Below are 14,830 nucleotides of genomic sequence, written 5' to 3'. Positions count from 1 at the left end.
TCATATTTTAAGATTTAGTTGTAATTTGTTTCTCCTAAGGCTATTTCCGCCAATTTCGGATTTCAAGGAAAATGATTTGCAGTATTATGAAGCCAACTTTGGGACAATGTAAAGTTTATTTTAAATCAGATGTTGTAATTGATATTAATTGATATTGATGTGTTTTCTTAACAGTTACTTTGTGAAAGGTGATCTTCTGTTTATGGTTAACTATTCATAGGTGCCTCAGAAGTTTTTAGCAAATAAATAAAAAGGCATAGTTGTCTGTCAATCTAATTACAATGTTTTTAAAGCCTCTACTTTATTAACTATATCATTACCACAATTGGTACAGAAAGTAGGACATTAAACTCCATTTCATTTCATTTCTATACACTTCACTTAACTTTTCAGCAATTGGCTAAATGAGGGGTCAGATCAGTTGAATGCAGACTTCTTAAAGATGTTTTTAGACCTTACTCAGTTATTGTAGTCTAAATATGAATGACATTAAAAAGAAATGAAAGTATAGTCTAAGTTTAATTAAACCTATGTTGTTTGTGATAATAAGATTTTTCTCTTCCTAATTTCAGCAATCTGAAACGTTTGGTTCATATGTTACTGGTTCATCAACGTCCTCTCTGGTTAGAGGATCAGTTAAGGTTCATAATTCTCTTGTATCATATAGTAATCACCTGCATGATCCTTGTTTTAATTTTATATCTATAGTGTGATGTTTTTGTTTGGAATCCTGGTTAAGGGCCTGGTACTAAATTTTCTCTAACATGGTAACATTGGCTATAAAGCTAGAGAATAACATGTGATTAAATAATGCTATTTTAATCTTACTTTGTCAGTATTGTATTCTATAGTGTTTTAACAAGATGTTGGATGTGTATTTCTATGTGAGCCAGTATATGTAGTAATGTAGTATTAATAGTTGTAATTGTGTAATTATCTGTATTTATGGTATTTTATGTATGTTCTGTCTTATTAACCTTCACAACAACTTTTTTTTTTCACATTAATTCCTTTTTTCTCACCCTTACTTTTTTGTGTAATATAACTAAATGGATGACTTATGGTCCATGGGTCATTGCTGTATACCAATACAGGTTTATTAGGTTTATTAATTAATTAATCATAAGCAGGAACCCAGAAAAAATATAACAGTTTAGTGCATTATGCTCTAGAAATTGCTTAAATTTTCCACTGACAATTCATATTTCGCACCTTTGGCAGCTTTTTGGCTGATAAACAAGCCCAATAGAATTTCAGAGTCTTCAGGACCCTTTCTGAAAAAGATGCTTCTACTGATCGCTAGGATATGATCGTATGCAAAGCAACTTAAAATTGCAACCATAATTCCAGTGCTTATTGATTTGAGTGCTCAAAATAGGGGTTGTCAATTGAAATTAAAATTTAAATAATTTTTAGAGCAAAATGTGTTTGATCCCAGAGTTAACCAGGAATTTCTGGCCTGACCTCGAGTTCGCAAGGTTAAGTTGAAAATTTACTCAACTTTCAATCACTGTTTATTAGAAATATCTTTGGTCCAGAAACACAAAACTTGCACATACGGGTAGTCTCTTATACCTTAAAACAACAAGAGTTTTATAAAGGGCTACATTTTAGTTAAAATAAAGCAAAAAATTTTGATTAAATTTATAACTTAAGTCTGAGAATGCTTTGTGAACTTGGGGCCTGGTTTCTCCTTGTCTGTGGTGCAGAATAGAGATTCTGACTTGGAACATTCTAGTCATTCGGACGGGAGGAAAAGCTCAGGTTCTGTATATAAGTTGGCATGCACCTAAAAGACCTCCCAACATATGTAATTAGCTGAGAAGAGTAGGTTTATACCCGAGCCCCAACTTGTTTATTCGCGACCTGCAAACCTACTTTTGATTGGTTTGGCACTTCCTGCAACAGCTACTAAAACCCATTGGGGTGCCATTAAAAAATCTTGCCCCTATTGCTGTGGCCGTCCCACCGCACTTCTGCTGTATACCAATGCTAAACTAATATAATGTTGTTTTAATATTACTGTGAATGTTTTAGAATGCACAATTTATAAACTTCTGTTTGGGTCAATCTGTGTCAATGGACCAAGGGTTGTTGTAGGGTGGTATGATGAGAAAACCCTGAAAACCAGATAGTTATTTTGATATGCCAATATTTGATACTGGAGTTATCATCTCCCCTGTTCATTCTATATCTTCACTTTAGTGGGATTATTCAGCAATCTCATAATGATACTAATAGTTTTTCTTGAACATCTCTACAGCAATATATTGACTTTTTATCTCTCAATCATAGGTGCACAGAACCCGTAACTAGTAACTGAATATAAATAAAATTCTACCAGTAAACTTACTATATAAGTGTTCTCTTCTTTTTTTTTCTTTTTTTTTTTTACATATTCTTAATTTCTTTTTTCAGACATCTACGGAACATTTTTACAGATGATAACAAACTTTATATACAAATTGGACTTGGTATTGCGGTTTTAACTGGCTTCAGCTTCCTGTCATATAAACTATATCGTTCAATAAGATGAATGTAGTTGTGTTATTGTCCGTATTAAAATAGTGTGATGGTAAAGCTGTGTGTTTTCTATGAGCAAGTGGAAATAAATATATTTGATGTGAATACTCTTTATACAATCTAGAGACATACCTTAACATAGACTAAAAAAGAAAAGGACACAATCAACAATATAATAACTAGGATGTGATACTTGATGGAAATGGTATTTTTATGATATGTACCATGCCTTATATCCAGCCATTTTGATGTAATGTTTGATACAGTTTTACTTCTGTATGCAATGAAAGTAAAAGATCGTCAGGCAGTTGAATTGTCTTTTATACAACTATCACCCCAATCTGATTAAAATACAGATCTATATTTCGTTTCCTTTTTTTGTACTTTCGATGGCTTACACTACATGATTATCTGGCCGGTTGTAGTGGAAGGTCGCATCAGGGGTCACATGAGCGGCTTTTGACCCAATGTGGTTTACCCACAGTTCTGTGCACTGCATGCCAAGAACTCGTAACAGACCGTTTCATTGGCTGTTCCCTCACATTACCCAGAACACAGCGTAGTAAGTAAAGACAAGTAAAAGGAAATTTTGAACTATACAAAACGAAACGAAATAGGATCTGTGTTTTAATCAGATTGGTCATCACCCCTGTCCGTTTCTCCATCCTTGCATTTTATTTTTTTTTAGATTTATAAAAGATGCCCAGATTATTTGGCTATTGGAAGAAACACTATTAAAATTCTGTGACATAATTAAGTTGCCATGTCTTTACAAAAATTCATAAATCACTTGACAAGCCAGATTCTTGCTGTGGTTAAAGTTGGAACTTTGACATTATTTTTGTCAGATTTTAGTTGCTCCATGCATTGATATATTGACAGTATTAGTATATATGGGTTGAAGGTGTTTAGATATGATCTGACATCCTATCTTTTATGTTTTGTCTATTTTAATTTTTATTATTTCTCAACTGTTTTGTGAATCAGTTCTATGTATATTAAATAATTTGTTTTGTAGTTTATCCTTGAAACTTCAATATACTGATTTTGTCAAATATCGCCTTTTTTTCACTTTCCCACAACATTAAAAAAACTTTTTTGTTGTCAGTTTGATTATGTTGAAATGGTGTAGGTATTTATTAGGAAAATGTTTAACATGGAGTGAGTGTGACAAATTTGGCATATAGTTTCATAACATCAGTATACCCAGATTATGTTCAATAATCAGCATTTTCTTCTGCAGGGTGAGAAGCAGTTAGATTGGTTGAGACTATTGGACGAGAGATGACCTTGATCCTAATTTAGTGATAGTGATGAAATTTATTGTATCGTTTCATTACTTTGACTATCTTCGATAATGACCATTTTCAGCTCAGGGTAGGCAGAGTGACAACAATAGTGCAATAGTTTATAATAAAGATAAACAATTTTAAAATAATTATTTTTGAGTGTCATCTAAATTTGAACTTGCTACCTGTCTTCATTAACCCAGTCGGTACAAAAAAGTAGGACATTTAACCCCATTTCATTTCACTTCAAACTTGCCATGACCACTAATCAGCATTGTCCTTGTCATCAAGATCAAAACTGTGTAATCGTTCTCTGGGTCAGAGTCTTTTTATACGCCCACATTAAAATGTAGTCATATATTGTTGTCTGTCAGTCCGGCCTCCACAATTAATATCTTATTGACTTTAAATTTATACACAGTGTTGAAGGTCATGAGATGAAGATGCCTATTGATTTTCAAGGATTATCTGATAATTACTGCCAGAGTTATGGCCCTTGATCATTTTGAAAAACCTTGAGGGCATTCTAGAGGCTAAAGTTAATATCTGACTGACTTTAAATTTATACAGTGTTTAAGGTAATGAGAAGAAGAACCTTATTGAATTCTGATAATTACTTCCAGAGTTATGGTCCTATATATATTGTATAGGGCAGAACTAGAAGCCCAAATAAATTTTAAGGATTTCTGATAAATTAGATTTTAGTGTGTCGTAAATGTTTTCTTTACTGACAAAAGAAAAAATATGTGACAAGCCTGGTTGACTGTCCAGGTGACTTAGCTGCTGTGGGCGTATGTTTTTCGATGTCTTGCAAATTATCTTTGATTTTGCTGGTAAACATTTTGGGATTGACTAGTTACATTATGAATGAACCCCATCAGTTACCTTTTCCAATTGTCATCAAAATCTTGCTTGGATTGTGAAGAAATTCATTTGAAAACATTAAAATGGTTTCAAACTTTATAAACAAATCATTAGACTACTCAATTGCTAGTGGGCGTATCTTTCATTGCCTGAAAACCTACTTTATCAGAGTACAAGAAAGGTATTTCTTTCTTTAAATATAAATAAATCAAAATATACAATGGTGAAGAAATGTGAGTAGCAGGCATTTAAATCCAAACATCAATAAAGCATAAAGCTATTATCTCTTAAAAGATGTGTAATTTATTGTATTCTCAAGTAACTTATTAACAACCGGCCCTGTAATCTGTAGATCAACTTGAAACAATATCTTGTGTACATGTAGAAGATTAAATAATCCAATATAAATTGGATTTGAATAAATAATTTTTATCAGAAACCACAAGTTGACTTTTGTTGTGTGATTCAGTCTGTAGGGTCCCTATAATAATGAACAAGACTCACAGTTACATGTATTCCTTCCTCAGAATCTCTTGGTAAAGAACAAACAACGTCCCCAAATAGTCCAAAGGCCACAGACAACTGTACCTCAGAATTAGAAAATGGTAACATATTTTGGGGATCGCACGGAAACTTAATAATATGAAGGCAATTCGGATAAAGAACCAGGTTTTATCTATTCAGAGTCAACGTAATTATACTGATGGGGAAGTTGAGAGACTTTCACCTAAAGTTATTTTTATAAGAATATCACAAACTCGCCAATTCAGGTAACATCACGAACTATCCTTACATTCTTCTACCCCAACTTAATTCCTTATTGTGAAAGTCCAAGATTAGGGGGGCAAAGGCACGAGCTTCAACTAGGGGTGGGAATGCAGTCTTTCAGGCACTGATCGTTGAGATAAACAGCGCCAAAGTGGGGAGTCCTTACGTAGGGTATGGGGGACCTCCCCAGAAAATTTTGAAAAATAGACTGCCGGAAATGCTGTCTGACAGTATTCCGTTAGGCACCGATAGTCTAGATAAATAGAGCTGACCAGATACCGTCGGTCGCCTGATCACTGGCTCATCCGGCCAGAGAAGAAAGTGTCAAACGAACGGACTTGAGAACGTCAACGAAGTCGGGTCCTTATGGAGGGTATTGGGTACCTCCCTAAGAAAATTTTGAAAAATAGACTGCCCGAAATGCTGTCTAACAGTATCCAGGCACAGATTGTCAAGATTAATAGAGGTGACCGGATACCGTCTGTCGCCTGATCACTAGTTCATCCGAACCCAGAGAGAAAATATTCCTGAAACAATGGTCCGAGAAATCCCGTGTACCGATGGTTAAATGGTTATTTTGTCTTAAATATTCGATATCAGAAGCCCATCTTTTCCCGGTAAGATCACAGCTGCGCATCAATGTTGTTTTAAATTGACAAATAATTCGCCTTTTCAATGTCGAAGACTTAGCACTGAGCAGTCGAATATTTCATTCCATCTCATTTCTGTTGTATCTATGACAGGAAGGTTTCATGCTTACCAAAGTGAAACTCATCCAAGAACTTTTGATCCTCAACACATAGTTTAATTTTCATCTCATGAATTGGACAAAAATTGTCGCCTCTGGGAGGTCCACAAACTTCATTCATATTTCACATTTTGCGTAAAGGGCATTTGGCATAACTCCAGAACGGAAGGTCTGATGCGCACCAAACATGAACTCACAAAAGAACTAGTGATACTTAAACACTCGTTTTAAGTTCCATCAAAATCGGATAAAAATTGTTACAACCTTGGTAACATACTTTTACACTTTTTTGCGTAAAGCGGAGCGGCCATTAACGCGAAGTTTCGGTCCGATTTTCAAGACATTCGGATCCAACCATAATTATGGTATAACGGTGATATTTTAACGATTATGTTGGCTTTTCGAGATATATCACCGTAAACATAGGCCTACGTAAACTATGGGGGAATCAGGTTAGGGTAGGCTCAAACTAGCTTTGGTCGCTTCACGATCTTTATTTCACCAACTCGACAGATGCATAAGGTATGAACATGCCAAATTTCATTAGCTTTCTATGTTGGCGTATCGAGTTATACCACCAATAAGTTCCTAGCACTCGGATTCGAGGCGGGGTTCGTGGGTTCAATAAACATCAAAGCTTGTTTAGAAGTTACAGCGTGCGCAGTGATCCTACCCTACCCCCCCCCCCTCCATATATTTAGTACGTTTACGGAATTATATCTCGAAAAGCCAACACAGGAGGCTTCTTGAATTTTGCAGTCTAGTAGTTTATTAATCCCTTGATTCTGTGAAATAAAAAAACATTTCGCCACCAAAGCTGGTTTCGGTGCTTTTTGATGCAAAATGGACGTGCCCCCTTTCTGCGTGCTCAGTTAGCCTAATGTGCTATATTTTAGTATGTTTACGGTAATAGTATATTTTTTGGGTGGGGTCTAGATCGTCGGAGACGCTTTCTAAGCGATTTCTGGCTAGTAAAATTACTTAGCATTGAAGTTTTTATATTTAATAATCCCTTCCATGTAAGCACTGCAGACGATGGCGATTTTCTGTGATGCTGAACTGAATAAATAATAATAATGCATAATATACCAAGATTGTACTAAAAATCACATTTTTAGCGTGTGGGCCCTCTAGAGGTCACAATTTTTATTGATTGTAAAACCGTTCAAATATATCACAGTTACCTGAACATCGGACCGGAACTTCCCGTCAAATGACCGCCACCACGCTAATAGTGTAAAAAGTAATAAAAAGGTTGTGGACCCTCTTGATGCAACAATTTTTATCTGATTATCGATATAATAGTTAAAAAATAGATAACGTAAATAAAATTGCTCCATGCTCCACTCTGAACCGAGATGTTAGCTTTTGATAAAAACAAAGTCTCGATTATCCATTTTTACTTTCATTTTCACGTTGTGTATTTTCTTCTTACTACTATCTCAGTAGTTAAGATGTTTGTGTTACCAGGAATAACAATGCAACAGTTCGTTTTTATATTTTATGTATCAAGCACTGGTTACATAAGATACAAACATAATATATTACAATAAAGTCATTCTCTTAATCCCATCCACCCAGACTCGCTGGGAGTCTGCTGATAGAAATTGATACAGCTTCTCCCTCTGGAATCTAGCGGCTGTCTGACGAATGCCCAGAGATATGATAGTTTTGTAGCTTTGGGTTTGGACTTTCAATTATCTAATTGGTCAAATATTACGTAATTAATTATTATGATTGGTTACTTAAAGATACATAATCGGAGATTAGATAAAGAGCTGGCAGTTCTCGCTATAATAGTTAAAAAACTAGATAATGTAAAGGGAATTTGCTAAAATTGAACTGAGAATTTAGCGATTGAATTTTCGGTCTAGCCTCATCATCATTACTAAAGTCGGTACGATAAAAAAAACATAGTCTCGGTTATCCATTTCATGACTAAATCATGAATGAAAGTTGAGCAGCAAATCGGATCCTAATCCAGTAGACCTCGCAGGCTAGCGATGGCATCGAGAGTTGATTATGGTCTAGATAAGTTAATTAATGTCTGATTAATAAATTAGATAATATTTCAGGCCTCAAGAAAGACCTGAAAAGGGCAGATTTAGCTCTTGCATAATGTATGTTTAAGCCAAATGTTGCAATCGTAATTTTCCGATCACGCGTTATCTGGTGATATTTTGTTGACACATAGAACCAGCTATGTTTTGGTTTTATAACTCTTTTTTTGTGTAAATCCGTCACTCATTATTTGGGTGCATGAGATCTGACTTCTATAGAATGTGCCAACCAAGTGATTAGTTAAAGATATAATATAATGCTATCATTAATTTAAAGAGCAAAAATTCTAACAATCTTACTACAATCACCCTTTGCTGTTGGCGTACCGTTATTTCAAATTATGTACAGGCAACGTGCCAATCGTACATTGTTTTATACTAGATAAAATGTTTTACTTGACTGACGGTTTCATTGATATGCAGGTTTTATTGATTTGGGAAAGGGTCTGTATTTTAAGTTGTTAATGGTCTCGAGTAATATATATTGAAACATTTCTCGGACTAATGTCCCCCTCGTGCAGTATCAATATAGGACCTATTACTTAATGTCTCGACCATTAAACAACATATTTCAGGTGGTATTGTGTGATACATATAAAGAAATACGGTTCGGAACGGACGGGGATGTATTTACTGAAAACCTTTATACAGGTTTGCAATGGGGTCTAGTTGGAGGACACACACACACACACACACACACAATATCCAAATGGGATTTATATGATAGCTCCCGCATTCACCGATGGTTCCTGTTATCTCTATAGCCTTTCCTTTTTTTTTCTTTTTTTTTTTTTTGACTTTGTCTAGAATCGAAGAAGATGTTTGGACTGACATTTCTGTCAAGCGGAAGGACGGTGCTTAGAGGTTGATTACGGTATAAGATAGTAATTATAGGTTGATTAGATGCTATGGTCAAAATTTCCAGGGCAGCTTCATTAAAAACTTTCGCTTTGGAGGGAGACATTCCCAGATGTTGCTACTTCTGTGGCAGAGAGCTTCTAGACCAACGAAAACTTTGGGGAAAGTTGCAGTCTGGCAAAGGGTTAAGTTGTATTTACTGGGATGGTTTGGTGGTCTGCTTCCAAAAACATGGGAGTTACCGTTCTTTGATGGACTAACCGTGTAACGTCATGAACTCAATTAATGAACTTGGCGAGAAAGGGTATCATGATCAAAACTTGTAGGCTCTACATGCATGGATGGCTAAGACCGGTGGTGAGTAGTGTCATACCAAGTTATGTTTGATGAATTTTTCTATATTCGAGATGAATTTGATTTAAAAGGCTTGTTGATGTAATTTTCTGTTTCAGAATTTAGATCTGTTCATTTTTTAGATCCATTTCAATTTTGCATTTCATATCATCCATGTCGATATCGTCAGTGTGTCTACGTAGTAGTACGTCTTACTTAAGGATGTTGATCGACACCTTTGCCTTTACTGCTTTAGCTTAGGTGACAAAACAATCACCACTCCCTTGACAACAATAAGCTATCTTTTTCGAGCGGATGACTCTTATTTCAAACTTTTACCAGTGTTTAGTGGTGATATTTCAGCGAGTTTTACTCAAGTCTGAACCACTCCCAACCACGTAATTGTATGGATCTCAATTTTTCACCTGGATCTAATTACTGTTATCGATAATGTTATATTATAGTTTAGCTGAAATCACCAGTTTGTTATTATTGTGAGCTTTTATTGACATTTCAAGATGTACTTTTATTTTTCATTTTAGTTAATGGTGGTTGTCGATTTCAACATTTAATCTGGATATACACATAACATTAAATTTACAATAGAACTATTTAGAGATAAATTATATAAGAATGTCGTCCAAACCAGAAGTAATAATACAAGTGACATATGATACAGAACGATTTGTTTCTTCAACAATAAAATCTGTTGGTGCAGCAACTTTTTATGGAGTTGTTTCTGTTGCAACAGCCTTTGTAAATAAAGGCTTAATGAGCACACATGACTTTGATTTTCCTGTCATAGTGATGGTGGCCCAAATGATCTTTACAATTGTTCTACTGGAGACTTTACGATTTTTTGATTTAATAGATCTTCCTGCATTTACTCTTAAACGTGGTCGAGCCTTTCTATGGCCAGCTGTATTCTATGGGATTAATGCTGTGTTGGCACTGAGTGCTCTGTCTCATATGAACATAGCAATGTATGGTGTTCTAAAGCGCTGTGTTCCCATATCAACTCTCATTCTGTCTGTTTATATTTTAAAGAAGACGTTTCCATCAAAGATGACCATAATATCAGTTGTCTTTCTTAGTGTTGGATGTTTAATAGCAGGTATGTATAAAACACTCTCTTCATACCAATTCATTTTGTAAAATAAAACAGAAGCCTCTTTAATTTTTATAGCATGGTACATGTACACCAAATGGTTGGTGTATTGTTAATTTTAAGTTGTTAATGTTTTAGGGTTACGACAAAATACTCCAACATATACATGCTACAACAGGTCCTTCTGAATATCACACTTTTTGGGATACAAGAACTCTGCTTACAACTAAGCCAGCTTATAAGTAAGCTAGGGACAGGCTTATGGTGTTTTAAAATTTTAAAAATTTGCTAGGGCAGTTTATCAAGTCATGAGGAGGAACTCTTACTCTATTCAAATTCAGTTTTGACCCCGAAAACATGAAAGCCACCCTTCAAAACTCTACAGGTAAGCATACATTCACCATCTGCCAACATGTTTTTTTATTAGTGATTAATCAAGCTTTCATGTCTTGTGTTTCTTTGTATAGGTTATGGAGATCTTGGTTTTAATCCAGTAGCGTATATATGTGGAGGTCTAAGTAATTTTACTCAAGCAGTGTATCTCATACTGGTTCAAAAGTTTTCTCAACAAGACATGACAACTGCACAAACTTTACAGCTGAATAGTTATAATACATTACCGTTACTTCTGTTATATTCCTGTATAAATCGTGAAATTATTGATATGTGGCAATATAAACATTTTTACAGTATACAATTTATTATCATGTTTTTCTTGGCTATAAGCATGGGCTGCTTATTAAATTATTCCTTGTTCATGTGTGCCAGTCTCACGTCTGCACTTACTACCAGTGTTGTTGGTGGATTAAAAGCCTTAGCCCAGACACTGCTAGGATTATTCACGTTTGGTGGGGTCAGTCATAACCTTGCTACATACACTGGTATCAGTGTGAATCTCTCAGGAGGTATTTTATACATTTTTTCAAAATATAGAGAAAATCGCAAAAACAAATCCTATGATATGAAAAAGGTGATGAGTATATCCTCTGCTGAAGACTTTAAAGACTTAGCTAATGGACATGTTGTGAATGGAAATCCAGTACAAAAAAGTATTGGTACTTTTTTAACAGTTGATCATCAGAAGTCAGAATCTTGATGCTTGCAAAATATGAGATTCCATCTCATTTGATTAAAATTTCAGATTCACAGGGATTTCCCTTTATTTTAAATATTCCATAGATTTTGATATTAGGAAATAGTATTTTCAAAATTGCAGATGTTAAAAATGATCATAGAGTGGTTTCTGAAACATATAAAAAATGAATTGATATTAGATTGAAGTCAGATAACCATGTATCTGTAGTATGAAATCGAAGTTGTAAAAAAAATAAAGAAGATGGTTGTACCATCATGTTCTATCCACTTTGTATTTTGAGTACTGCTTGATTCTTTGCATGACTATTCACTGCCACTAGACGTTGTAGTCAAATGTAATATTCTCATCTATGTTTTTTATATCTTGACAGATACTGATAATTTTATTTTTACAACCAATACACTAGAAATTTGACCATCTTTAAATTTCAGTTGACCAAATTGATTTCCCAAGTTAAAAAATGAATTGTCTTTAAATTGCCTCTGTATCAATACTTTAAATACTTATTTATTTTTGATCCAACTTCCAGTGTATCAGTTGTAATACAAACAGTATTTAAAGATAAATGGGAGATTAGATAAAGAGCTAGCAGTTCTCACTGTAATAGTTAAAAACTAGATAATGTAAAGGGAATTTGCTGAAAATTTCATTCAAATTGATCCACTCTGATCCAAGATTTTAGCGATTGAATTTTCGACCTAGCCTCGATCATCATTACGATAAAAAACATAGTCTCGATTATCCATTTCATGATTAAATCATGAATGGAAGTCGAACAGCAAATCGGAACCTAATACAATAAACATCGCAGGCTAGCGATGACATCGAGAGTTGATTATGGTCTGGATAAGCTAATTAATGTCTAATTAATAATTTAGATAACATTTCAGGCCTAAAGAAAGACCTAAAATAGGCAGATTTAGTTCTTGCATAATGTATGATTAATGGTAGCGAGAGGTCCTCCAGAGATGGTGACCATTTGATTAGTATCTAGATGATATTTCCTTGTGCAATTGAAATTTGAGGTGTGCGATTTACCTTAAATTGTGACAGTATGAAAATATCACTTGATTGCTTGCCTTTACCTGTAATTGTTTATAGTGATGTATCACATGACATTTTATAGTTTGCCTTTTAAGGAGAAATGCAGTCATTATCATCTAGTATTTCAATAGTTTAAGCTATGTTTAACCCAAATTAACACACTGACTATGAGTGTAACTACTAATAAAAAAACAGAGTAATTGTTATAGCACACACAGAGGCGTAGCCGTGAAATATATATTGGGGGGGTCCGCAACCCTAACCCCTAACCCATTTTTTAAAACCCCTAAAAAATATAAAACACCATGTGGCCATGCTGTCTACCAAGACACCGCATGCAAAAGCATTATGGTTACGTTTCTGGCTGAGCGGGCGATAAATATTTGGTATAGGCGGTTATGTTATTGGGTATCTACATGCGATTCACTCTGATAAGTGGCAGAAAAAAATTAACAAAATATTACTGACAGGCTAACTAGACACAGTTTTATGGAACACAGGTACTTATCACTTCACACATGTTTCCAGGATGATTATCTCTGTGTTTTATTTTAGCAGTGTAAACCATATTGGGATATGTACAGGTTTTATACAGATAGAATCTTAACTAATCCTAATATTAATTGTTGTAAATAAATAGGAGTTTGGGCCTACTATAAAAATTTGGGGGGGGGGGGGGCAAGTATATTCAGCCCCCCCCCCCCCCGAAAAACAATGTGTGACGCCCATGAGCACACATATACACAATGACTCATAATCAATGACTGACAATTACTCTGAAAACGTCACTGTCTTAATTTGTTATTTAAATGCAAAAATATTTGTACTTCTGGCCTGCATTGTGAAAATTATTGTAAATTTTGCCTTTAAAACCCCAACAATCCAGAATAAAAGTTAAATATAGAGTTGAAGATGACACACAATGTCAAACATCATTAAAATTGTATTGCCATTTAAAGATAACATTGATTTCACTCTGCCCCCTTTTTGTGACAAACATTTTCCGACGTGGTTTCCTCTAGTCAGTGGTGCAGGACGGAGGGCCTGACAAGGACAGCTTTCTAGTCATTCGGATGGTACGAAAAAACCAAGGTCCAGTGTACACATTGGCATACACGTAAAAGATCCTTGGCAGTTGGAATTCGATATAAGAGTAGGCCCTAGTGCCGGACAAAATTTCCCTCATAGCACACTATATGATGTACGTCTGTCTTCATTAGCTCCGTCAGGACTAACACATGGTTCAATTTTATTTTAATAATACGCTTACACGTAGGGGTCATTAGCAATAGGAGGAAACAGGAGGATCCGGAGAAAACCCATGAGGTTGGACAGGCGATCCTACTCCTTGTCTCGTAAACCAGGGAATCGAAACCACGCCATATGACTCAATGACAGACCTTATTGCTAACCATTCGGCCATCCAGTCTCTCAGCCCAGTCGGAATACAACAGTAGGGTGTTGAACCCTACTTCATTTCTTAGACAAACATAATAATAATAATTCTTCCACCTTTCCCGTTCTTGAAAAAATAGTCAACGCATTCTTAGTGAAGTATTTTTTAAACCTTACATACAGGCACAGTATTTCAGATTTAAAGGTAATACAGACTTACAGTCTGTACACAGTAAAAAAATAGTCTCATCAAAAAGCATATTAGTGTTAAATTATTTAAATCGAATCAATCAATCTAGTTATGGTCATCAAGGCCAGATGAAGACCATTTAGAGACCCAAGAAAAACAGTTTATGATAGAATTAACAATACTTAACCAAAAAATATATATTAATCTTTCAAAATTAAACAAAACATTAATATTCTTCTTATAGTTGCATATATGCCATTTTTTTGTCATTGGTTGTTGGGCCTGGTTGAGCTGCACCATTGTAAATCCAGTACTGGAATAAACCGTTGTGGTGCCTTTCTTCTCAGCATGTTCTTATTTCACTTAATCATTAAGTTAATGGCTGTTGGTCATCAAAAGTTCTCACTACTTTCTATTTATTTTATGAACTCATTAATTTTAGAATGTCAGCAAGCTAGGGTCAAAATCGAAAATTAGAATTATAGAAGGAAAACATAACTTATGGAAAACAATCACTGTTTTTTACTTATAGAACTTGATAATAAACAGAGAAT

At 34.8% G+C, this 14,830-nt stretch overlaps 2 protein-coding genes across 3 annotated transcripts in view; both read left to right on the top strand.

Annotated features, from left to right (window-relative positions):
- LOC126811484 (mitochondrial Rho GTPase 1) overlaps positions 1–3,578 on the top strand; it is a 28,739-nt gene extending 25,161 nt beyond the window's left edge. Inside the window, exons 20-21 of one of the 2 annotated variants that reach the window (XM_050537141.2) lie at positions 573–641; positions 2,419–3,578. In XM_050537141.2, the coding sequence (XP_050393098.2) occupies positions 573–641; positions 2,419–2,536 (187 nt within the window). In that variant the 3' untranslated portion in view covers positions 2,537–3,578. The remainder of the gene's footprint in view (positions 1–572; positions 642–2,418) is intronic. The other variant, XM_050537142.2, reaches the window with a different exon arrangement.
- Positions 3,579–9,367: 5,789 nt separating this feature from the next.
- Positions 9,368–11,913, top strand: LOC126810710 (putative UDP-sugar transporter DDB_G0278631). The gene is made up of 3 exons (XM_050535910.2): positions 9,368–9,467; positions 9,986–10,557; positions 11,019–11,913. Exons 2-3 carry the CDS (start codon positions 10,077–10,079, stop codon positions 11,645–11,647), a joined length of 1,110 nt encoding a protein of 369 aa, XP_050391867.2. The 5' UTR covers positions 9,368–9,467; positions 9,986–10,076; the 3' UTR covers positions 11,648–11,913.
- Positions 11,914–14,830: the final 2,917 nt, after the last annotated feature.

This window comes from Patella vulgata, chromosome 2 (genome assembly GCF_932274485.2).
Source record: "Patella vulgata chromosome 2, xgPatVulg1.2, whole genome shotgun sequence".
NCBI lineage: Eukaryota > Metazoa > Mollusca > Gastropoda > Patellidae > Patella > Patella vulgata.
The sequence above is the reverse complement of the archived record's forward strand: the minus strand, read 5'-3'. Positions and strand labels throughout refer to the sequence as shown.

Coding starts and splice junctions, on each gene's coding strand:
- LOC126810710 (XM_050535910.2), top strand. CDS start 10,077: ATGTCGTCCAAACCAGAAGTAATAATACAAGTGACATATGATACAGAA. Junction 10,558..11,018: donor TGTTGGATGTTTAATAGCAG/GTATGTATAAAA, acceptor TTCTTTGTATAG/GTTATGGAGATCTTGGTTTT.